The sequence below is a fragment of the Mandrillus leucophaeus genome, unplaced genomic scaffold, assembly GCF_000951045.1.
Source record: "Mandrillus leucophaeus isolate KB7577 unplaced genomic scaffold, Mleu.le_1.0 Scaffold346, whole genome shotgun sequence".
Taxonomy (NCBI): Eukaryota; Metazoa; Chordata; class Mammalia; order Primates; family Cercopithecidae; genus Mandrillus; species Mandrillus leucophaeus.
In genome coordinates this window covers 150,644-176,406 of record NW_012103654.1, presented here as the reverse complement: position 1 = coordinate 176,406, position 25,763 = coordinate 150,644, and the positions used below count along the sequence as shown (strand labels likewise).

Sequence of the window (25,763 nt, the reverse complement as noted above, 5' to 3'; positions counted from 1 at the left end):
TAGCCGGGCGAGGTGGCGGGCACCTGTAGTCCCAGCTACTCGGGAGGCTGAGGCAGGAGAATGGCGTAAACCCGGGAGGCAGAGCTTGCAGTGGACTGAGATCTGGCCACTGCATTCCAGCCTGGGCAACAGAGCGAGACTCCGTCTCAAAAAACAAACAAACAAAAAAAACAAAAACAAAACAACAACAACAACAAAAAACCAAAAACAAACAAACAAACAAACAAAAAACCAGATAGAAATCATTGGTTTCTATCTGAGGATGTGAATTTATTTATTGAGTTTTTCTAACATGACAAGAAGCTGGACAGCGCTGTGTTTGAAAGGATTCTGAGTCTCTGGGGATTCAGAGACAGAAGATAGTGAAAGGATAGGAGAGGAGTCCCAAAATACAAACATAAACTTTGTAAGACTTTTGGGAATGTAAACCCTTCAGGGTTCATTATTAAAAAGAAAGCGTGCAGTTACAGTAGTTACAGTGCAATCCCTCCCACAGGGTTGCCTCCAATAATCAAATAGACATACAAACTACCATCAAGTTTTACAAAAATATACAATTATGTGCAGTACATCATAAAATTTCAACAATAGGTAACTCTTTGAAATGTAGTGCATCTCTTAACCTGTGGATGTCTTTTCTTATGGGGATGTTCAACATAAATGCAAATTGATTAACACCCTTGAGTGTTTTTCAGAAGCAGTCTCTGATTTCATCACTCTTGTTTTACACTTTCCTAAAGAGTAATTGCAAAATAAAAAAGTGAAAGGATGCTACACTCCAAAATACTGTTCCACTTTGGTTGTTACATAAGTTCAACTTTTGGGGTTCTTCCTGTAGTATCTCCAAATCAAGATGTATTTTTTAAATTATTAGAAATAAATGGTCCAGTCCATTGAAACCCCACAATCAAATGCAATATGATATAACATTTAGCACATTCTTATTTACTGTTGAATTCAGTTTCTTTTAGGTATATCTTTGGACTTCCTCCCCTGATCCTTGTTCTGTTGCCAGTAGCATCATCTGATTGTGATATTGAAGGTAAAGATGGCAAACAATATGAGAGTGTTCTAATGGTCAGCATCGATCAATTATTGGTATGTGCTTATTTTGTTTTACTCACATTTTCATGCATTGGGAAAATTTGAACTTTTTTTTGGTATGTAGTTTTATAATCAAGTATTCATATTTCTTGACAAGAAAGTGAAATAACTACAGAATAAAATTTAATGAGCTACTAACTGTATATTTTTATAGCTGACATAATTATGTAGCTTAAAAATAATTCTTTCCTAGACTCTAAGATGCTCACGACTATTCATTTCAGTCCTATTCACTAGTAAATTTCTTGTAAGCATAATTCATTATCACCGCCTAAATTTCCTCACCTCTCCTTTACCATGTTAGTCCTTGTAGAAGCATTACATTAAGAGAGGGAAAATAACAGAGTAAATATTTAAAACGTATGGTGAATAGATGTGTTTTATTTGGATGTGTATATGTAGATGCATAGTTATTTATGTGTGTATTTTATATCTATGTGTAATCAATAATTTGTTGTGAGTTAAATTTTCTATTTTTGATGGGTAAAGCTTTTCTAATTAATATATTTTATACCTTAGAGCCAGCTTAGGTTTCTAGAAAATTTGAACAGAAAATAGAAAATTTCCATATGCTCTCTCTCCCTCTGCACTCTTTCCCTTATCTTACATCAGTATGGTACATTTATTACAATTGATGAGCCAGCATTAATACATTACATAAGTGCATATTTAACGTTAGGATTCATTCCTTATGTTTTATAGTTTTATGGGTTTTGATAAATGTATAACATCACATATCCGTGATTACATATCATACAAATCATATGGTAAAAATCTATCCACCAACTCATCCTTACCTGTTTACCCCTGAACTCCTAGTAACCACTGATTTGTTTATATCTCTGTAGTTTTGCCTTCTTTAGAATGTCATGTAGTTAGAATCATGCGGTCTGTATGTGGCCTCTTTAGACTGGATTCTTTCACTTAGCAATGTGAATCAAAGCATCTCCCATACTTTTTTGTGGCTTGATATTTCATTTTTTCTTATTGCTGGATAGCAGTCTATTGAGTGAATATACCACAACTTGTTTATTTTTTCACTGATTGAAAAATGTGTCTTAGTTGCTTCCAATATTTGGAAATTATGAATAAAACTTCTATAAACATATACATGCAGGGTTTTTTGTGGACATAAGTTTCCAACTCAGGTAAATACCTACAAGCATGACTGCTGGATCATATGGTAAGACTGTGTTTAGCTTTGTACAAAACTGCCAAACTTTCTTCCAAAGTGGCTGTACCATTTTGCCTCCTTACCAGCAATGAATGAGATCCTAATGACGTCCATCTTTGCCAGCGTTTGGTATTGTCAGTGTTTCAGATATTAACCATTGTAATAGGCTTGCCATAGTATTTCAGTGTTGTTTCAATTTTCCATTCCATAATGACATACAATGTTGACCATCTTTTCAGATACTTATTGCCATTTGTATATCTGCTTTGCTGAGGTGTCTGAATTCACATCTTTACTGAAATCTTAACAATATTGAGTCTTCTTAGCCATTATCATGTACTATCTCTTTTTTAATTTTTTTCATCATTTAAATTTATTATCTGGACAGAGAACAAATGAGTATTAGTTTGGCAACATTTGTAAATAATTATATGTGTGTAAAACTCTGCAAAAGAAGATGTGGTTGAAAATGCAAACTTTCATCAGAGCTTTGTTCTTTTCATCATATAAATCCTGTAAATATTTTATTAGACTTATACCTAAGTATTTCATATTTTAGTGCTATTGTAAATGGTGTGTTTCTAATTTCAAATTTTAGTTGTTTATTGCTGGTATATAGGAAAGCAATTGACTTTTGTATATTAACCTATGTCCTGCAACCTTACTATAATCACTTGTTTGTTCTAGAAGTCTGTTATTATTAGGAATTTTCTACATAGACAAACATGTCATCTGCAAGAGTTAATTTTTTCCAAGGTTTCAGAGCTGTATCAATACAATGTGATTAATGTATTGTTTTAACAGATAATTAGTCTTTTTTCAATTGGATTGAAACTCTGAATAGCAATGGAAAACTCTCTCAAATGTTCATAAGATGGGAGAAATTGTCTAATCTGTCCCCCCTTTTACTCCACTGTCTCTTCCACGTACTCATACTGAAGTGGCATGATGCCTTGAGGAATTTAGTGTTATACCTCTTGTAGGAATATGGAAACTAAAAAGAGATACTGTGCTACACTGTACATTGTAATCCAGAGGTCCCTGATTTTGCCCATTGACAAGAAAAAAAATAGGGCATAGTAAATGTTAATTTAGATTTCTTGCTAATTTGGACATTGCATTAGATGATGCTACTAAATTAATCTTTTGAGTCAAGATAATGTTTCTCATTTAATTTTATTATCTGAGCAGAGAACAAACTAGTGCTAGTTCAACATTTACAGATAACTATATGTGTATAAAACTTCAAAAGAATATGCCATTAAAATTCCATAAAAGGAGAGTTTTATCCAACAGACTCATGACACATTTTTTTGGTGGGAGAATATAGAGGAGCTTATCTCATTAACACACAAAACAAGAACAAGTACGTCAGCAGCAATAATAATACTATTTTCAAAAAACAAAACATGGCTACTCTTCTTAAGGAGGTTAATTCACAAGACATGGAAAAGAATGCAGCTAGTCAGTCCAACTTAGTAGTTCCATAGTAACTTTAAGAATGTTTTCTATACATAGAAGGGGATAAATTTGAGGTAAGGAGAAAGTCTGAATGAATTATTAATATCAACATGACTGGTAGAGCAGATTTAGTTACTCATGCACTCAGTGTGGACTAGATGCTTTGCAGACATTACTGTGTTTAAGTTTTGGGGAGACCACAATACTAATAGTTATGAAGTGCTTGTTATGTTCTTAGTGCTTTCCACGTGTTAACTAATTTAATCCTTACAACAGCTTTTGAGAAAAGCATCCTTACTACCTCTGTTTCAGAACAGAAGAATCTGAGGCCCAGGGTTACCCAGTTTATAAGTGACTGAGCCAGAATCTTTCTCTATGCTCTCTACCCGACTCTCCTACCTCCCAAGGACAATCTCTGTGATAGTTTATTCATTCAGCAAACATTTATTTAGGGCCTGATATGTACAAGTTACTATGAAAAACCCATTTATGTGGGTGATGTTGGGTTTGGGTGTGAATACAATGATGGACCAAGTACAGATCCTTCTTTTAAGAAGCTTACATTTTGGTGAGGGTTAAAGGTTGGTGGTGTATAGTGCAAGTTACAGTTTTAAAAGTAGGAAGAGTGACTGCCTGTTTGTTAGATGTCTGCTTATCATCTAACAAATAGACTGGTTGTAAACCAAACTCAGAAACAAAAAGATGTAAATGGTGTTCTGAAAGTAGTAAAGAAGCAATTTTGGCCTGTGTAGAAGTTTCAGCAAGTTATCCAGAAGGTCTAGCTAAGATAATTGGTAAAAGTGGCTACACTAAACAACAGACTTCAATGTAGATGAAACATCCTTCTACTGGAAATAGGTGACATCTAAAACTTTCATAGCTAAAGAAGAGAAGTCAATGTCTGGCTTCAAAGCTTAAGAGGACAAACTGAGTCTCTTGTTAGGGAGAAATGCAGCTGGTGACTTTAAGTTTCAGCAAAATATTATTGCTCGTTGACAGTGTAAAATTGGTCACCCAAGAGTACTGATGGATATTAATGTTTTCATAACTGCTAATATAACATCTGTTTTTCAGCCTTTAAATCAAAGAGTAATTTCAACTTTCAAGTCTTATTATTTAAGATATATATTTTGTAAGGCTATGGCTGCCAGAGATAATGATTCATCTAATGGATCTGGGCAAAGAATTGAAACCTTGTGAACAGGATTCATTGTTCTGTAATAGATGCCCTTAAAAACATTTGTGATTCATGGGAGGAGGTCAAAATATCCACATTAACAGGAGTTTGGAAGAAGTTGATTCCAACTCTCATAGATGACTTTGAGGGGTTCAAGACTTCAATAGAGAGAGCAAATGCAGATATAGTAGAAATAGCAAGAGAATTAGAATTAGAAGTGAAGCCTGAAGATGTGACTGAAATGCTGAAATCTCAGGATAAAACTGGAATGGATGAGGAGCTGCTTCTCAAGTATGAGCAAAGAAAGTGGTTTCTTGAAATAATTTTACTTTGAGTAAAGATGCTGTGAATATTGCTGAAATGACAAGAAAACATTTAGAATATTACACAAAATTAGTTAAAGCAATGGAAGGATTTGAGAGGATTGCCTCTAATTTTAAAAGAAGTTCTACTGTGGATAAAATGCTTTCTAACAGTATCACATGCTACAGAGGAATCTTTTGTGAAAGAAAGAGTTAATCTATGTGGCAAACTGCATTGTTGCCTTATTTTAAATATTACTACAGCCACCCAACCTTCAGCAACCACCACTCTCATCAGTCAGCATCCACTAATGTTGAAGTAAGACCCTCCACCAGCAAAAAAGTTTACAGTATCCTGAAGTCTCAAATGATTGTTAGCATTTTTCAGCAAAAAAGTCCTTTTAAATTAAGATATATACATTGTTATTTTAAACGTAAGGCTATTGTACACATAATAGGCTATAGTATAGTGTAAACATAACTTTTATATGCTGGGAAACCAAACAACATTGTGTGACTCACTTTATTGTGATATTTGCTTTACTGCAGTGGAACCAAACCCACAGTATCTCTGAGGTATGCCTGCAATAAATTATGCCATCATTATCACTATCTAATTCTAGAATATTTTCATCATTGCCAAAAGAAATATTCTACCTGTTAGCAGTAACTCTTTATTCCCCATCACCAGCCTCTGGCAGCCACTATTCTGCATTCTGCTTTCTGTCTCTAGGAATTTACCTATTCTGGACATTTCATATAAGTCTTGTATATAATTCATATGGATGATATGCAACTTTTTGTATTGATCTTGTTTGCCTTCGCATAATGTTTTTAAGATTAATCCATATGATAACAGGAGTTGGTATTTCATTTCTCTTCACGGATCAATACAATTCTGTTGTGTGGATATGCCACATTTTGTTTATTCATTCATCAATTTTTGGACATTTGGGTTTCCCATTCTTTGACTATGCAAGTTTTTATGCAATTCTCTTGGAATGTTCCTAGTAGTCAAGTTGTTGGATTATATGGTCACTCTGTTAAACTTTTTGAGGAGCTGCAAACTGTTTCTAAAGAGGCTGCACCATTTGCATTTCTACCAGCAGTTTGTTAAGGCTCTGATTTCTCTACATTCTCACCAAAACTTGTTGTCATCTAACTTTTTTATTCTAGCTATCTCTGTGGGTGTGAAATAGTATCTCATAGTGATACTGATTTTCATTTCCTTGATGACTAATGATGTCAAGCATCTTTTCATTATTGGCTGTTATTATCAGCCATTTTGCATATCTTCTTTTGGGGAATTGTTTATTCAAAATTTTCACCCACTTTTAAATTGGGTTATTTGTTTTTTCAGTTTTATATTTGTAAGAGTTCTTTATATGCTCTGTATCCTAGACCTTTATCAGATATTATAATTTTTCCTCCCATCATTTGTATTATGTTTTATTTTCTTGATAGTGTCCTTTGAAGGACTTTTTTAATTTTTATGAAGTTCAATTCATTTACTCTTTGTGCTCATGTTTTTGTTTTCATATCAAAGAAACTATTGCTTAATCCAAGACAACAAAGATTTACAGGTATGTTTTATTCTAAGAGCTTTATAGTTTCAGTCTCACATGTTGGTCTTTGATTCATACTGAGTTAATTTATGTATATGGTGTGAGGTAGGGGTCCAACTTCATTCTTTTTCATGTGGTTATCCAATAGTTCCTGCATCTGATATTGAAAATTATATTTTCCCTCATTGAATGTCTTGATACCCTTGTTGAAAATAAACTGAACTCAAATGTATGGGTTTATTTCTGACCTCTCAATGGTAATTCATTGATATATAATCCCTATGCCAGGACCAGACAGTCTCAATTACTGTAGCTTGGTATTTAGTTTTGAAATCAGTTTTGTCTTTCACTTGTGTTTTTACTTCTTTAAAATCTTTTATACTGATGAAATTACTGATTTTTTTTTATGGATTGACTACCTTTTTTTAGGGATTAGTAAATTAAATAGCTTTATAATTTAAATGCAATCTAAATCTCTCTGGTGATATCATATCTCTGAGCAATTACTAAACCATGTGACTCCATATACTAGTAAGTATGGTTAAGTGAGTGGTATGGACAGAAGCAATGACAGACTGTAGAGAAGTGGTGGGGAGCTTCAAGATCCATTTTCATTCTCCCATTAGATTTTGATGATATTCTCATCATTTGGTAAGAGTACATTATAATATATTAAGTATAACTTAATTTATTAATTTAGAGACAGAGTTTCACTCCATCACCCAGGCTGGAGTGCAGTGGTGTGTTCTCAGCTCATTATATTCTCCACCTTCCAGCTTCAAGCAATTATTGTGCTTCTGCCTACCAAGTAGCTAGGATTACAGGCATGCGCCACACACCCAGCTAATTTTTGTAGTTTTAGTAGAGATAGGTTTTTGCCATGTTGATCAGGTTGTTCCCAAACTCCTGATCTCAAGTAATCTGCCTGCTTCAGCCTCTCAAAGTGCTGGTATTACAGGCATGAGTCACTGTGCTTGGCCTAAGTATAACTCTATAATTGTCCTATCTGTTTAAAACATCTTTCCATTCATAATTCCCTTAGTTTCTTACTTTTGATAGATAATTTTATTTTTATGTAGTGACATCTATATAATAAAATTTCAGAGGGTTCAATTTGGGCACCAAGGTGGGAGGGATCAGGGGCTGGTGTGAAATTTCTACAGAAATAGTTTTCCTATAAAGCCACAAATAAGTGACACTTGGAGAAGAAAGAACCCCTCTTTCCCCTTGAATAATATTGGCGTCCTCATCAAACATCACTTCACCAGAGATGTATGGGTTTATTTCTGGACTCTGCAATTCCATTTTGTTTATATATATATCTGTCCTGGGTCAGTACCAGACTGTCTTTGTTACTCTTTCTTTGGATAAGCTTTGAAATCAGGAAATATGAATCCTTCTACTTGTGTGTTTTTTTTTTTTTTCTTGAGATTGTTTTGGTTATTTCAGGTCCCCTGGAATTCCACGTGAAGATTTTAGAATCAGCTTGTCAAATTTCTACAAAGAAGTCAACTGGGATTCTGATAGGGATTTTGTTTCATGCATTAATTAATTTAGGAATATCATCTTCTTAATAATGCTCAAAAATGCTTGTGGCCCATGAACATGGAATCCTTTATCCATTTATTTGTATCTTTTAAAATTTAACAATATTTTATAGTTTTCAGAATATAGGTTTTACCTTTCTTTTGTTAAAGTTATTCTTAAGTATCTTGTGTCTCTTTAATGCTATTGCAAATGGAATTTTTCTTTATTTTATTTTAAAATTATCTATGATTTCTAACTCTCCACTCCTTGTATACTTACCTAAGTATGCATCTTATTTCCCCATACTAGTCTATATATATATAGTAAGGACAGATTTTATGTTTGAGTCATCTTTGTATCTCACAGACTATTAGCCCAGCATCTTAAATGTAGTGGTTTTTCAAATGTTTAATAAATAGTTTACGGATTGTTAACACCATAAATTAATGAGAACCCAGAGCTAATTTTGAATAATCTAGGAAGCCTGTTTTTTTGAACATATGTTTCTTTGGAAATTTGTTATGAGTCAAATGTCAGGTACTTTTTGATATCAATATGAGCTAGTTTTGGATGTTGTACAATATTTTTGTCCATAAAAAATTATTTTACCTAAATATAACTCATTTGGTTGAACTACATAACTCTTAGTCACCAGAGCAAAGGCTGTTTCAAAATATAAAGGCTGCTGGAAATGGCCAAATGCTTTCTAGAAATAACTCAGTCTAATTGTAGGCAAATACAGGGCTATCCCTTTATTTTAAATTATAAACCTATAAATCTAATGATTAATCAGTTATAATATGCTTTCACAACTTCCAATATTTTTAACTGTGACTCTATTCTAGAGGCTTTCACAGATTCAACTTTTGTCTTTGCACTGACAGCTCTCATATAGCCTAAAGTCTACATTTCTCCATGAACTCTAGGACCATTTAATTCGAATATCAAGTAGATATTTCTACCCAGATGTACTATGGCACCTCATGCCTAATAGTGAACTAATTTATCATCACATTTAGCCTGTTCCTGCTTCTGTATTCTCTGTCTTAGGTAATCTTAGCATTTTCCCAGTCTTTCAATTCTGAAAGCCTTCATCTCATCCATCACCAAATTCTATAGTTTAGTATATCATCTTAACACCTGTATTCTCCATTTATTCTATAGACTTCTACTACTAGTCTTAGTTCAAGTAGTTGCCAGATCTCACTGGGACCACTTCTGCAGCCGTCAGTGGGCCCTGACTAACCTTCCTGCCTCCCCTGTGTGTCTAAACTTTTTAATGACACTTGAGTTATTTGTCCCATTTCAAATCTGGTACCATTTTTCTTCTTTTTAAACTCTCTAATAAAGTATCTCTCCCCCAGCACCTATCAGGATTTGGTCTTGCATTTTATTGGTTTGCTAACAGAAGTAGCCAAAGAAGGATCAAATTCTTGTCAAATATTACTTCAAAAATATGTGTAAATAAATGGACAATGTTTAAATAATTGTAGTTCAGAAATAAAAGCAAATGTAAATTGATTACAATAAAAATTAGTTTTTTAACATCACGTTATGCTAAAATATAAATTTCCTGTTTATATGACTCAGTAGCATGACTAATCAGTTGCAATTTAACAAGAGACATTGCTTTTTAAGAGGCAAGGCATTTTGTTCTATGAATCACTTTTTTCTAGTTATAAAAATTAAATAAAAATAGTAGATTTTAAAAACCTATGTTGTCTAAAAGAAACCTACTTTAAATATAAAGATACACATAGATTGAAAGTATTATGATGGGGAATGATACACGATGTTAACACTAATCAAAATGGGAGTAGCTATACTCATTTCAGTCAAAGTCAACTTCAGAGCAAGGCAGACTGTCATGGATATACAGAGGGTGCATTATATTATAATAAAGGGCTAATTATCCAAGAAGACATAAGAATCTTTGCTCTGTACATACCTAACAACAGCATCAAACTCTGTGAAGCAAAAACTGATAAACTGCAAGAAATACATATATCTGTTATGGTAGTTGGAAACTTCACAGCCTTCTGTCAGTAACTGACAGATTGTGCAGCGAGGAAATCAATAAGGTTACAGATGAACTTGAAATCACCATAAATCAACTGGATCTAATTGACAGTTATAAAATACTTCATCAAACAACAGCATAATGCACATTTTTCTCAAGCTCACATGGAATATTCCCCAAGATTGAACATGTACTGAGCCATAAAACACACCTTAACAAATTTTTGTAAGTACAAGTCATGCACAGCATTCTCTCAACCAAAATGTAATTGAAATAGAAATCAATAAAATAAGAAAAATAGATGGAAAATTCCCAAATATTTGGAAATTAAAAACACAATTTTTGATAACATATGGGTCAAACAAAATGTCTGAAAAGAAATTTTAAAATATTTTGAATTAAATGAAAAGAAAATAGATATTTGTGTGATACAGTGAGAACAGTGCTTAGGGTATTAAATGCATAGAAAGAAAAGAAAAAGATATAAAATCAATAGTCTAATTTTCCACCTTAGGAAAACAGAAATGAGAGAGAAAATTAAAACTAAATTAATCAGAAGTAAATAAATGATGAAATTAGAGATGAAATTGAGAACAAGAAATTAATAGAGGAAAATCAATGAAAGCAAAACTGGTTCTTTGAAAAGATCAATAAAATTAATAAGCCTCCAGCCAGGCTGACCCTGAAAATAAGAAAAAGACACAAATTACTACTATCAGAAGTGAAAAGAGAGTCATCACTACTGATTCCATGGGTATTAGAAAGATAATGAGGTAATAGTATTTTGATGGTTAATTTTATGCATCAACTTAGCTTGGCCAAGGAACACCAAGGATTGCCAGCAGCCACCAAAATCTACGAGAAAGTCATGAAATGATTTCGCCACAGAGCCTCCAAAAGGACAACCCTCCCAACACTTTGATGTCAGACTTATGGCTTCCAGAACTGTGAGAGAGTAAATTTCTGTTGTTTTAAGCCACTCTGTTCTTGGACATTTGTTATAGAAGCCCTAGGAAACTCAAATAAGTGGTGACAAAAGTGGACAACATCCTGAAAAAAAATTCACTAACACTACACTTTGAAGAGAGGTCGTGGAAATGTCTACTGGAGAAAAGCAAGTGAATTGGGAAAATGAACCCTAAATATGGTAGTCTCTATGAAAAGCAAAACACCTCTTTCTCAATTGGGAGGAAACTTGAAGACCAAAGGAGAACACTTTCTTCATGCAGGCCAGCTCACCATACACCATGATGCACTTTAACAAAAGGTAAATTGTTAAAAAGAGCACAGTGTTGATAACAGGGAAAGCTATGCATGTGTGGGGACAGAGAGTATCTGTAGAAAAAAAAAACAGTTTTCTTATTCTCTCCTTCAACAACAATCAACACAGAAGACTTCTGTGACCAAATGTGTGGGAGATTTTTTCCCCCATATTCTAAGTAAGGAATCAATTCTGCAAAGGACACAAGCTGGTTGTCAATTCAATTATGACACTATCTACCTGGAGACAACATCATATAACACAGGTTGAGGCTGTCTTCATGACTCCTCTTTCCCCCTCCACCCACACTTCAGATGCCAATCACAAACCCTAGGTTGTCTAACCTGTGCTTCTGACCAACTGGCTATACAATGGGGATCCTACAACCTGCTCCTTGGGTTTAACTAATTTGCTAGAGCAGCTCTCAGAATACGAGGAAATACTAATATTTATCATTTATTATAAAGAATATTACAAAGGTATAGATGAAGAGATTCATGGGCAAGGTATGGGAGAGCAGGTCTGGAGCTTTCATGCCCTCTCCGGGTGTGCCACCCTCCAAATACCTCCACATGTTCAGCTATTTGTAAGCTCTCTGGAGAGTTAGGCATGACTGATTAAATCATTGGCCATTGGTGATCAACATAACCTTCATCCCCTCTCCCCTCCCCAGAAGTTGGGGGATGGGGGTGGGGCTGAAAGTCCCAACCCTCTATTTACGCTTTGTTATCCTAGGGGCTGGGACTGGGGCTGGAGCTGGGGGCTACCTACGGGCTGCCAGTCACCAGTCATCTCATTAACACTGAAAAAGACATCCCTTTGGAGGTTTCAAGGATTTTATGGGTTGTGTGTCAGGAATCTGGGGAAAGACCAAACTTGCACAATCATATGACATAATGTTTCAGTCAATGAGGGACTGCATATACCATGGTGGCCCCAAAGATTATAATGGAGTTGCAACATTCATATTGCCTAGTGACATGATAGCTGTGGTAATGTCTTAGAATGCATTACTCACATGTTTGTGATGATACTGATGTAAACAAACCCATTGCATGCCAGCCATATAAAGGTATAGCACAGTAGTGTACACAGTAGTGTCCTAGGCCTTCACATTCACTCATCACTCACTCACTAACTCATCCAGAGCAACTTGCAGTTCTGCAAGCTCCATCCATGGAAGGTCCCCTATACAAGTGTACTATTTTTAATATTTTATGCCATATTTTTACTGTACCTCTTCTATATTTAGATACGTTTAGACACACAAATACTTACCATTGTGTTATTATTGTCTATAGTATTTAGTGCATGCTATACAGGTTTGTAGCCTAAGAGCAATAGGCTATACCTTATAACCTAGGTATGTAGTAGGCTATAACATTTAGGTTTGGGTTCTATGATGTTTGTGCAACGATGAAATCATCTAATGGCACCATTACTTAATGACACATTTCTCAGAACATATCCCCCATCATTAAGTGACACATAACTGTATTTCACAGTGTCATCAAGTATATGAGGAATCTCTATACCTTCTTCTCATTTTTTTGTGAACCTAAAACCACTCTGTAAAATAGTCTTTAATAAAAAGAAAGTGGACAGTCCCTGTCCACCAATAAAATTGACCACAGATTTTCCCACTTCTCAGTGCACTACCATTGCCACATACCCCTTCCCATATAGCTGTGTTCCCAGGCTTTCTAAGAGCACACAGAGCAGATAATACCGTGGCTTAACTTAGAAATTCAGCAGAGAAGAGGCTATAATAAGTGAGAAGAGGATCATGAGATGTAGAGTCAAATAAATATCAGCACAGAGTGGTCCACTTTAAATTTAAGATGTAAATAAATTTAAGATGTAAATAAATTTAAGATGAAAATAAATTTAAGATGAATTTCTGTGATAACCACACAGAAATTCCACAGCAAAATAAAAAGACTAAAAGAAACCTAGAATATGAGAGTCCATTCTGGAAGAGGACAGACACCAAGAAATAGAATAAAAACCTTCATTTGTACTTCACACCATAGTTTTAAAGTATACATGAATTTTACGAAAGAATATCAAAGAGTAGTTGATAAAAGAATGCAATGAGATGAAAAAGTATATTATACAACCAAGGAAATACATTGAAATACAAAATTATGCACTCCCTCCATTTTGGACCTGACAAAAATGTTAGCAATAACAAGAAGAATAAACAAAAAATATGTAATAGATTTGTTATAATAACCATGAATGCAAAGTAAAAATACAAATTACAAACAGTTGCTGAAACAATAAGAGATAAGAAGAGATGATAGTGAGCCATTTTATGAATAATTGTTCCTACCAAAGGAAATTCATTGAAATGGAAGAGTGAAACAACCTATGACGGAGGAAAATTTTTACACAAATTAAAGCAAAAATGGAATGAACCGTGCGTGCTAAGTAGTATATCATGTACTATAAAAATTGATTCAACATGATTGTTACTAAGTTACATCTTGGAAAAGTGACTGAATTTCAAGAGCAAGGAAGAATAATTCTAAAGGTGGAAATGGCAAGTCATTTGGAGGAGAATCAGAGTAGCTTCAGATTTTTCACATCTAAATGCAAAAGATAATGGAATAATGTCTACAAAATTCTGAGAGATTAAAAATGTGACTCAGATTTTGATACATAGACAAGTTATTGTTCAAATATAAAGTGCACAGGCAGAAACTTATATATGTCAGAATTTAGGCAATAGAGCACTCATGAGCCTTTTCAAGGAGAAGGTAGGGGGTGGGGGGAGCTACTGAATATAAAATCCAACCAACCAAGAGAAAAATGCAGACACTGTAGTAAAAGGTCAATTGATGGCACAAAACTCACTTCCTTGTAAAATTAGAGTGGCCTCTTCAAAATATATTGTATTTTTTAATTTTCCTCATGGTTCTTGCTACTGTCTGAAATTATATATTTTTAGGACAGAGACTCTCTGTCTTGATAACCCTTGTATCCCCAGCATCTAGAATGTTACCTGTTACAGACAAGACCCTTCATAAATATTTATTGACTGACTGAGTGAATGAACATAGTTTACATTTTTAAAACTTAAATGTTATTTTAAAGTTATAAAATTACAGTGTAGCATAAAATTATATGTTATGTCATGTATATTGTATAATTCAAAATTATGTTGTAAAGATGTTGATATACATAAGTGACTGTGTTAGATACTTCTGGCTGCCATATCAAAGAACCATGGACTTTGGTACTTTGGTGGCTTATAAACAACAGAAATTTATTCCTCACAGTTCTGGAGGCTGGAAGTCCAAGATTGGGGTGGCAGTACGGTTGGGTTCTGGTGAAGGACCTCTTCCAGGTTATGGACTGCCAGCTTCTCATATCTTCTTGTGGCAGAATGTGAAATTTTCAAATGGCTAGAGAACTCTCTGGTGTTTCTTTATAAGGCACTACCACCATTCATTAGAGGTTCACCTTCATGACTTAATTACCTCCCAAAGGCCTCATTTTCTAATGCCAACACATTGGGGGTTAGGGTTTCAACACATGAATTTCGAGGAGACACAAATATTCAGTTCATAACAGTGATATTGTAAAATCATTATATGACTTACAGTCTTCACCATATTGGCTCTATCAGTGACTTCTCACTATTGGTTTATGTGCTACTCATATATTTACTTGCAGTTTACCTAATGGCTTGCTTATTTTTGCTTAACCAGGTGGTGTTTAAAGTTATGCTCTCGAAACAAAACACTCTCTTCTGACAGTTTGGTTTATCATATTTGGCTGTTTTGCTTTCCATATTTCTTTAGTAAATCTTTATCTTTGATCTGCCTGTTACCATCCCACTTCAGCTCACCAGAATGTTCGAATATATCCATCTCATACTTCGTCTCTCAAATTGTCTCATTAATTATAGGTTCTATAGTTGAAATTCATATTTAAAGTTCAAGTAAATAGTAAGACAGTTATAAAGTCAGCATATAAGCACTTGTGATTATAAATTTACAGTTGCAACCAAAATAGCATGGTACTAGTACAAAAACAGACACGTAGACCAATGGAACACGTAGACCAATGGTTGCTGTAGCCTTGTAGTATACAGTTTGAAGTCGGGTAGCATGGTGCCTCCAGCTTTGTTCTTTTTGCTTAGGATTTTCTTGGCAATACTGGCTCTTTTTTGGGTCCATATGAATTTTATGGTAGTTTCTTCTAATTCTGTGAAGAATGTTAATGGTAATTAGATTGCTGCTTGTAGGATAGTATATAACCATTACTGTATATTAACCTTAAGACTAATGAGTGAGAGCTGGGCCATGATGGCTGACTAGAAACAGCTGCAGTTGGAGGCACCCACCGAAATAACAAAAATAGCAAGTGAATCCTGCACTGGCAACTAAGGTATCCAGGTTCTCTTATTTGGACTGACTAGGTGGTTGGCGCAACTGACAGAAAGCAAAGAAATCAGAGTGGAATAATGGCCCACCTGGGGGCTGCAGGGGTAAGTGGGACTCCCATCCCCAGCCAAGGGAGGCAGTGAGTGATTGTGCTACCCTGCCCAGGAAACCACACTTTTTTCATGGATGGGTGCAACCTGCAAATCAGGAGATTCCCATCATAAGGGAGATTCCCATAAAGGAGATTCCCATGCAAAAGGGCCTTGGGTTCCAAACACAGAGCAGTGCATATTCTCTCAGTGGCCACTGGACTGGGGGCTGCCTAAGACTACAGAGTTCCTAGAGGGAAGGGCAGCCACCATCACTATGGCTACCTGCTGCCTAAGATGACTGAACTTAGAACAGGGTCAGCAACCATCACTGCAGCCTCCAGTCTGCCTTTTCCCCTGTTGGTGCCAGAGATATTGGGTAGTTCAGATTCAGGAGAAATTCTCCACAGTACAACACAGCAGCTGTGGCAGGTATCACCAGACTGCCTCTTTAGGCTGCACCTGAACCCATCCCTCTTTACTGCATGTGGCCTCCCTCTGGAAATTTCATCATCTCCAGCCAGGGGTTTACAGACAAAGCTCTGATACACCTGGGATGGAGCTTCTGTTGGGGGGAGCGGCTATTGTCTCCATGGATCAGCAGACTTAGTCTTTTCCCCTGCTGCCTCTGAGGAATCCAGGCAGTTCAGACGAGTGGGATTCCAGCCAGAGTGCTTCATTATGTGGGTCCTTGATCCTGTTCTCCTGACTGGGTGAGACCAACCCCAACAGGGGTCACCAGATACCTTATATAAAAACATTCCCACTAACATGAGGTCAGTAACCCTCTGGGATGGAGCTCCCAGAGGAAGGAGCAGTCAGCCATCTTTGCTGTTCTGCAGCCTCCACTAGTGACACTCCCAGGGGTGGGAGAGACCCAGGCAAATAGGGTCTGGAGTGGACCCCCAGCAAACGAGAGCAGCCTTATGGAAGAGGGGCCTGACTGTTGAAAGAAAAGAAAACAGAAAGCAACAACAACAGGATCAACAAAAAAGTACCCACAAAAACTCCATCAAAGGTAGATAACCTCAGCAAGATGAGAAATAATCAATGAAAAAACACTGAAAACTCAAAAAGCCAGAGTACCTCTTCTTGAAATGATTGCAACACCTTTCCAACAAGGGCACAGAACTGAGCTGAGGCTGAGATGGATACACTGGCAGAAGTAGGCTTCAGAAGGTGGGTAATAATGAACTTCACTGAGCCAAAGGAGCATGTTCTAACCCAGTGCGAAGAAGTTAAGAACTATGATAAAACATTACAGGAGCTGTTAACCAGAATAATGTTTGGTGAGAAACATAAATGACCTGATGGAGCTGAAAAATACAACACAAGAACTTTCCAATGCAACCACAGTTATCAATAGCTGAAAAGATCAAGTGGAGGAAAGCATTTCATAACTTGAGGACTATCTTGCTGAAATAAAACACAAAATTAGAGAAAAAAGGGCATGGAAAGAAATGAACAGAACCTGTGAGAACTATGGGATTATGTACACACACGGAACCTATGCCTGATTGGGGTACCTGAAAGATATGGTGAGAATTGAACTAAGTTGGAAAACATGCTTTAGGATGTCATCCAGGAGAACTTCCTCAACCTAGCAAGACAGGCCAACAGTCAAAATCAGGAAGTACAGAGAGCCCCAGTAAGATAAGCCATGAGAAGAACCACTCCAAGACACATGATCGTCAAATTCTCCAAGGTTGAAATGAAGGAAAAAAATATTAAGGGCAGCCAGAGGGAAAGGCCAGGTCACCTACAAAGGGAAGCCCATCAGAATAACAGCAGACCTCTCAGCAGAAACCCTGCAAGCCAGAAGAGATTGGGGGCCAATATTCAACACTCTTAAAAAAAAAAAAAAGTTTCTAACCAAAATGTCATATCCAGTGAAACTAAGCTTTATAAGCAAAGGAGAAATAAAATCCTTTCCAGACAGACAAATGCTGAGGAAATTTGTCACCACCAGGCCTGCTATGCAAGAGTTCCTGAAGGAAGCACTAAATATGGAAAGGAAAAATCATTACCAGCCACTACAAAAACACACTGAAGTACATAGACCAATGACAGTATGAAGCAACTACATCAACAAGTCTGTAAAATAACCAGCTAGCATCATGATGACAGGATCAACTTCACACATACGAATATTAACCTTAAATGTAAATGGGCTAAATGCCCCAATTAAAAAGCACACAGTGGCAAGCTGGATGAAGAGTCAAGGCCCACTGGTGTGCTGTATTTAAGAGTCCATCTCATGTACAAAGACATACATAGGCTCAAAATAGGAAAATCTACCAAGCAAATGGAAAACAGAAAAAAATCAGGGGTTGCAATCCTAGTTTCTGACCAAACAGATTTTAAACCAATAAAGATAAAAAAATATATATAAAGAAAGGCATTACATAATTGTAAAGGGTCCAATTCAACAAGAAGAGCTAACTGTCCTGCATATATATGCACCCAATACAGGAGCACCCAGATTCATAAAACACATTCTTAGAGACATACAAAGAGACCTGGACTCCCACAGAATAATGGTGAGAGAATTTAACACTGCACTGTCAATATCAGACAGATCATTGAGGCAGAAAATTAACAAGGACATTCAGGACTTGAACTCAGTTCTGGATCAAGTGGACCTGATAGATATCTACAGAACTCTCCACCCCAAGATAACAGAATGTACATTCTTGGCACCACATGGCACTTACTGTAAAATCAATTACATAATTGGGAGTAAAACACTCCTCGGCAAATGCCAAAGAACTGAAATCACAAGAAACAGTCTCTTAGACCACAGCGCAATCAAATTAGAACTCAATTTTAAGAAACTCACTCAAAACCATACAATTACATGGAAATTGAACAACCTGCTCCTGAATGACTCCTGGGTAAATAATGAACTTAAGGCAGAAATCAAGAAGTTCTTTGAAATCAATGAAAATAAAGAGGCAATGTACCAGAATCTCTGGAATGCAGTGACAGCAGTGTTACGAGGGAAATTTATAAAACTAAATGTCCACATTAAAAAGCCAGAAAGATCTCTAATTGACATCCTAACATCACAACTAAAAGAACTAGAGAACCAAGTGCAAGCAAACCCCAAAGCTAGCAGAACACAAGAAATAACCAAGAACAGAGAAGAATCGAAGCAGATATAGACATAGAAAACCCTTCAAAATATTAATGAATCCAGGAGCTGGTTTTTGAAAAAATTAATAAAATAGACTGCTAGTTAGACTAATAAAGAAGAAAAGGGAGAAGAATCAAATATACACAATAAAATGATAAGATAAATATCATCACTGACCCCACAGAAATACAAACAACCATCAGAGAATATCATAAACACCTCTATGCAAATAAACCAGAAAATCTAGAAGAAATGGATAAATTCCTGGACACATATATCCTCCCAAGACTGAACCAGGAAGAAGTTGAATCCTTGAATAGGCCAATAACAAGTTCTGAAATTGAGGCAGTAATAAATAGCCTACCAAACAAAAAAAAAAACACTGGGACCAGACAGATTTAGAGCTGAATTCTACCAGAGGTACAAAGAGGAGCTGGTATCATTTATTCTGAAACTATTCCAAACAACTGAAAAGGAGGGACTCCTTCCTAACTCATTGTATGAAGCCAGTATCATCCACCAAAACCCGGCAGAGATACTACAAAAAAAAAGAAAACTTCAGGTCAGTATCTCTGACAAACGTCAATACAAAAATCCTCGGTAAAATACTGCCAAACCAAATCCAGTAGCACATCAAAAAACTTATCCACCATTATCCAGTTGACTTCATCTCTGGGATATAAGGCTGGTGCAACTTACAAAAATCATTAAATGTAATCCATCACGTAAACTGAACTGAAGACAAAAACCACATGATTATCTCAATAGATGTAGAAAAGGCCTTTGATAAAATTCAACTTCCCACCCCCCATGTTAAAAACTCTGAATAAACTAGATACTAATGGAACACACCTCAAAATAACAAGAGCCATTTATGACAAACCCACAGCCAATATCATACTGAATGGACAAAAGCTGGAAGCATTCCCCTTGAAATCTAGCACAAGACAAGGATGCCACTCTCACCACTACTATTCAACATAGTATTGGAAGTTCTGGCCAGTGCAATCAGGCAAGAGAAAGAAATAAAGGGTATTCAAATAGGAAGAGAGGAAGTCAGACTGCTTGCCAATGACATGATTTTATATCTAGAAAACCCCATTGTCTCAGCCCAAAAGCTTCTTAAGCTGATAAGCAACTTCAGCAAAGTCTCAGAATACAAAATCAATGTGCAAAAATCATAAGCGTTCCTATACAACAACAATACACAAGGAGAAAACCAAATCATGAATGAACTCCCATTCACAATTGCTACAAAGAGGATAAAATACTTAGGAATACAGCTAACAAGGGGAATGAAGATCTCTTCAAGGAGAACTACAAACCACTGCTCAAGTATACCAGAGAGGACACAAACAAATGAAAAAACATTTTGTGCTCATGGGTAGGAAGAATCAACATTGTGAAAATGGCCATACTGCCCAAAGTAATTTATAGATCCAATGCTACTCCCATTAAATTACTATTAATATTCTTCACAGAATTAGAAGAAACTACCATAAAATTCATATGGACCCAAAAAAGAGCCAGTATTGCCAAGACAATCCTAAGCAAAAAGAACAAAGCTGGAGGCACCATGCTATCCAACTTCAAACTATATACTACAAGGCTACAGCAACCAAAATAGCATGGAGTGTAATGGTAGTGATAGTTGTTAGATATTGCTTGCACTGTCCGTTATTCTAGGAAGAAGGGTTCCTGGGATAGGAAATACGACTGATTGTTTTCCCACAGGAGAAGAAGGAACTTCCTCCTCTCTTTGGGACTAGAAATGACTTACTTTAAAAATCTCAGTTAAGAGAGGACTAGAGTTGTTCCAGTGCTATGATTGTATTCCCCTAACCATGTGATGGTACAGCAGGAGCAAGCCTTTCATTTGTAGCAGTGGCTGCAACAGAAAGGGGGGCAGGTTTTAGAGCAGCCGGACACAAGGTATTCGTTTTTGAACCCCCCAGGCTCAAGAAAGTGTGCTTCCTCAGCATGTATATTTGTGTCAGTATGCTTTCATGTATAATTAGTAGAAAACTGAGCATAAATGGACTTAAACATTAAAGAGTTATTTAATGGCCTGTGTAACTGAAAAGACCCCAGTTGAACACTTTCAACTGTGGCTTAGAATTTCAACTCTATTTCTTTGCAAGTTTTTGACTCTGCATTTCTCCATGTGGCATTAATCTTCATGTTGTGGCTTACCGGTAGCCACCAGGGTTTTTCTTCTTTCATATCCAGGAGAATGATAATTCCCTTGCTTATAGTTAACTAAGGTCTTAGATGTACTCTGATTGGATTATCTATGAAAAAATCCCTATGTCAGTGGAAATCTGAGGTCTCAACTGCCTTAGACCTTGTTTAATTGAGCAAGTTGCTTTGGACAGAGAGCTGGGATAACCTTTATTAGCTTAGTATCTAAGTCTTAGACCAATCAAAGCTCAGGTCAGAGATGGAAGTAGTATTAACTTTCACTAAAAAATGACTACTAAATAATGGAGAGAGAGAAACAGGAAAGATATTGAATGAAAACCAGAATGTCTATTGCACTAGGAGGTTTTGGAGCTCCAACAGCCAGGAAACAGCTAGGAAAACACTTTCTGACACAATAAGATCTGTCCCCTCTCCACAACTGGAGTGGGGAACATTAGTGATTCCCACTAGAGAAGTAGCTTTACCTAGGAAAGTGGTGGCTTCATGAAGTTCGTCATTTCTATGACAGCAAGTTGTGGAGACCAAGGAGAAGAACCTGAAGAGTTTATTAAAGAACACACATTAGACAACACTATGGGAATTTTCAGAAATTACATGATGCTTTCAGAGGAGTTTATCTCCATCAGATAGGAAGTTAAAGGCTTAAATTATAATAATGGGTGTATAAAAAAATAAGAGTGATTTTATGATATAATCACTTGATAGACAAAAGTGTAAAGATCTCCTATAAAGCAAAAGGAAATAATTTGTGTATCTGTCTACATACTATCTTCTGACCTGTCTCACGTGTGTGTGTGTGTGTGTGTGTGTGTCTTTGCATATTGGTCTGTGTATGCATATGTATATATAATTAAGAGAAGATGATTGATACCATAGACAGAGCAGAGAGCTAATCTATAAATAATAAGTGTTTCTGAAGAGAAAATAGCACAGCAAACTAGAAGCAAAAGTTCAGAATAGGAGATCTATTTCTGTATTAAAATCTTAAACTTGTTGATTATGACTCAACAGTAAGAGACAAACACTAGGATATATCAAGGTGAATTTTTTCAAGGAAGCATCCTTCCTGCAAGAGAGGGGAAACATGTTGACAAAAGGATACAATTAGGTTAACCTCTGTTTTTTTTTTTTTTTTTTTTTACCAATGTTTAGCTCCAATTGACCAAGCTCTACTGAATTTTGTGATAACTACTAAGTTTTGTGACTGTGCGTTCACAGTCTTAGATCCAGGCAAATTTTATTGAATGTACCAAGAATAATAAAGACACACATAAGCCAGCAAGGGTACTGCTTCTTTATTCATAAAAACCTGACTTTAAGATTACTCCATTTGAACAAGATATTAATAAATATCTATAGTAAAGAAAAAGTGATATAAAACAATCACTATTAAATGCTGCAGTATTTGGTGATTTCTATATAACTATTGTAAATATTGAAACACAAACATAACATGTTTCACCTAAGATCTAAGAATATAAAAAGTATGTGGTTATAGAAGGACCGAGAAAGTTAAAAAGATGATAAATCCCTCCCTTATATTAGAATGATTAGTGGTTATGTATACTAATTAGGTTGGTAGAGAATATAATTTTAATAATTATTGGAAAACACTCTTAAAAGAATTAGAGTCTTTCAAATTACAAAGGAAAAGGAAAATACAATGTAGTCACTTAAATATTAAAATTATACTAAAATTATAAAATAAAGGAAAAGGAACAAAAAGAAATAGAATGACTGACAATAAATATAAACTATGTTAAGCCCCAAAATTAACCTGATTATTCACACACACACACACACACACACTCACTCACTCACACTGTATGCAGTATGTAAGAGATAAACCTAAAGTAAAATAGTGAAAGTTTTTTTAATTGCTTATATAAAATTATCAACTGATCATTAAAAGACAAAAAACATATAAGAAAGTGGGTAAGAACACACTATTCATAGAAAAGAAGATGCAAATTGTTAATTAACATGAAATGATGTTCATCTTCAAGTAGTTACAAAAATGCAAATCTAAGCTATAATGAGGCATAATTTTTCACTTCTCAGGATTGGTAAAAATGGTAAAGACTGATGACATCTGATCCAAGTAAGAATGTTACAGAATGGCCTCCTTTATATGCTGGTAGAAGCACAAATTATTTTAAAAATACATATACCATTTTATTCAGCAAATCTCCCTTTTGGGAACTAAGTCTACAGAAATGCAATCATTAGTATAAAATGAGATAACAAACACATACAGATATACATACAAAGATGTCTGTTATAGAATTGTTGGTAGGAGCAAATATTTGACTATTAATCAATAAGAGAAGTATTGAATAATTTGTGGAATACACTTAATGTGGAACATTATGCAGTTACAAAAATATTGTTTTAGTATGTTTGACCTAGAATGATGGTCATGATATAAAGTGAGAATGATACAAAAATTGAAGTGTGATGTATACACCGTGATCCTATTTTTTAACAAAATGAAAAAGGAAAATACCCTCATAAAACCCTATATATGCATCTATATGTGTATATTTTCTATGCCTGCACACCTAACACGCATAGGCATAGGATGCTGAGCTGAAAGTACAGAGGTCCCATATACTCCTTGTCCCCACAGACAAATTTCCCCACTATCAACAGTCATTCTCACAGTGGTACATTTATTATGATCAATGACTGTACACATCATTGTCTCCCAAAGTCCATAGTTTCAATTAAGATTCATTCTTGGTGTTGTACATTCTATGGGTTTTGCCAAATGTCTTCAATCCAAATTATATTACAGAATAGTTTCACTGCCCTAACAACTTCACTGTTCATTCTTTGTGCCTCTCCTATTCATCCACTTGCTCCCTCTTAAATCTTGACAAACCACGAATCTTTTTACTGTCTCTAGTTTTACCTTTTCCAGAATGTTACATACTTGCACTCAAACTGTATATAGCCTTTTTCAGATCGGCTTCTTTCACTTAGTATTATGCGTTTAAGGTCGTTCCATGTTTTCTCATTGTTTGATATCTCATTTCATTTTAGAACTGAAAAAAAATATTCCATTGTCTAGAAGCACTACAGTTTACTTACTCATTCACCTACTGAAGGACATATCCATTCCTTCCAAGTTTTGGTCATTACGAACAAAGTCGCTATAATTATTCACATGGGGGTTTTGTGTGGCCACAAATTTTCAAATCCTTTGGGTAAATAGCAAGGATTGCTGCATTAAATGATAAGAGATTGTTTATTTTTGTAGAAGACCACCAAATTGTCTTTCAAAGTGGTTGTAACATTTTACCTTCCCATTAGCAATGAATGAAAATTCTTTTTGTTCTACATCTTTGTCAGCATTTAGTGTGATCAGTGTTTTGGGTTTTGGCCATTCTAATAGGGTGTCATAGTATCTCATTGTTCTTTAATTTGCATTTCTCTGATGGCATATGCTGTTGAATAATATTTCATATGCTTATTAGATATCTGTGTATCTTCTTTGCTGAGGTACTTATTCAGAGTTTTTGCCCATTTTTATTGGGTTGTAAATTTTCTTATTTTAGATTTTTAAGAGTTCTGTATAAAATTTGGGTAATATTCTTTTATCAGATATGTCCTTTGTAAATATTTTTTTCCAGTCTGTTGCTTGTCTTCTCATTCTCCTGATGCTGCTTTTTGCAAAGCAGAAGTTCTGAATTTTAATGGAGTTCAGCTTATCAATCACCTCTTTCATGGATCACGCCTTTGGTATTTTATTTAAAATGCCATCTCAATGCCCAGGTTCACCAAGAATTTCTCGTATGTCATTCTCCAGGATTTTTGTAATCTTGCATTTTACATTGAAGTCTGTGATCGATTTTGAACTAATTTTTGTGAAAGATTCAAGGTCTGTGTCTAGATTAATGTTAGGGGTGAGGATGTGAACGTCCAGTTGTCTTAACACCATTTGTTGAAAAGAGACTGCTCCATTTTATTAATAGCCTTTGCCCCTTTGTCAAACATCAATGGATTATACTTAGGTGAGTTTATTTCTGAGCTCATATTCTGGTCCATTGATTTATTTGTCTGTTTTTTCACTAATACTATAATGTCTTGGTTACTGTATGTTTATAGTAGGTTTTGAAATTGAGTGCTGTCAGTCCTCTAACTTTGCTCTTTTCTTTCAATATTGAATTTACTCTCCTGGGTCTTTTTCCTCTTCACATAAACTTTAGAACCAATTTGTCAATTTCTACAAAATAACTTCCTGGGATTCTGATTGGAATTGCATTGAGTCTGTACATTCATTTGGAAAGAACTGACATCATGACAATATTGAGTTTTTCTACCCATGACCTGGAATATCTCTCCATTT

The 25,763-nt window shown here is 35.5% G+C and overlaps 1 protein-coding gene across 4 annotated transcripts in view; it reads left to right on the top strand.

Moving 5' to 3' along the window:
• Positions 1 to 25,763, top strand: part of IL7 (interleukin 7) — a 70,371-nt gene that overhangs the window by 13,523 nt on the left and 31,085 nt on the right. For all 4 annotated transcript variants that reach the window (XM_011989069.1, XM_011989068.1, XM_011989067.1 and 1 more), the window contains exon 2: positions 962 to 1,098. In XM_011989069.1, coding sequence (XP_011844459.1) covers positions 962 to 1,098 — 137 coding nt within the window. The remainder of the gene's footprint in view (positions 1 to 961; positions 1,099 to 25,763) is intronic.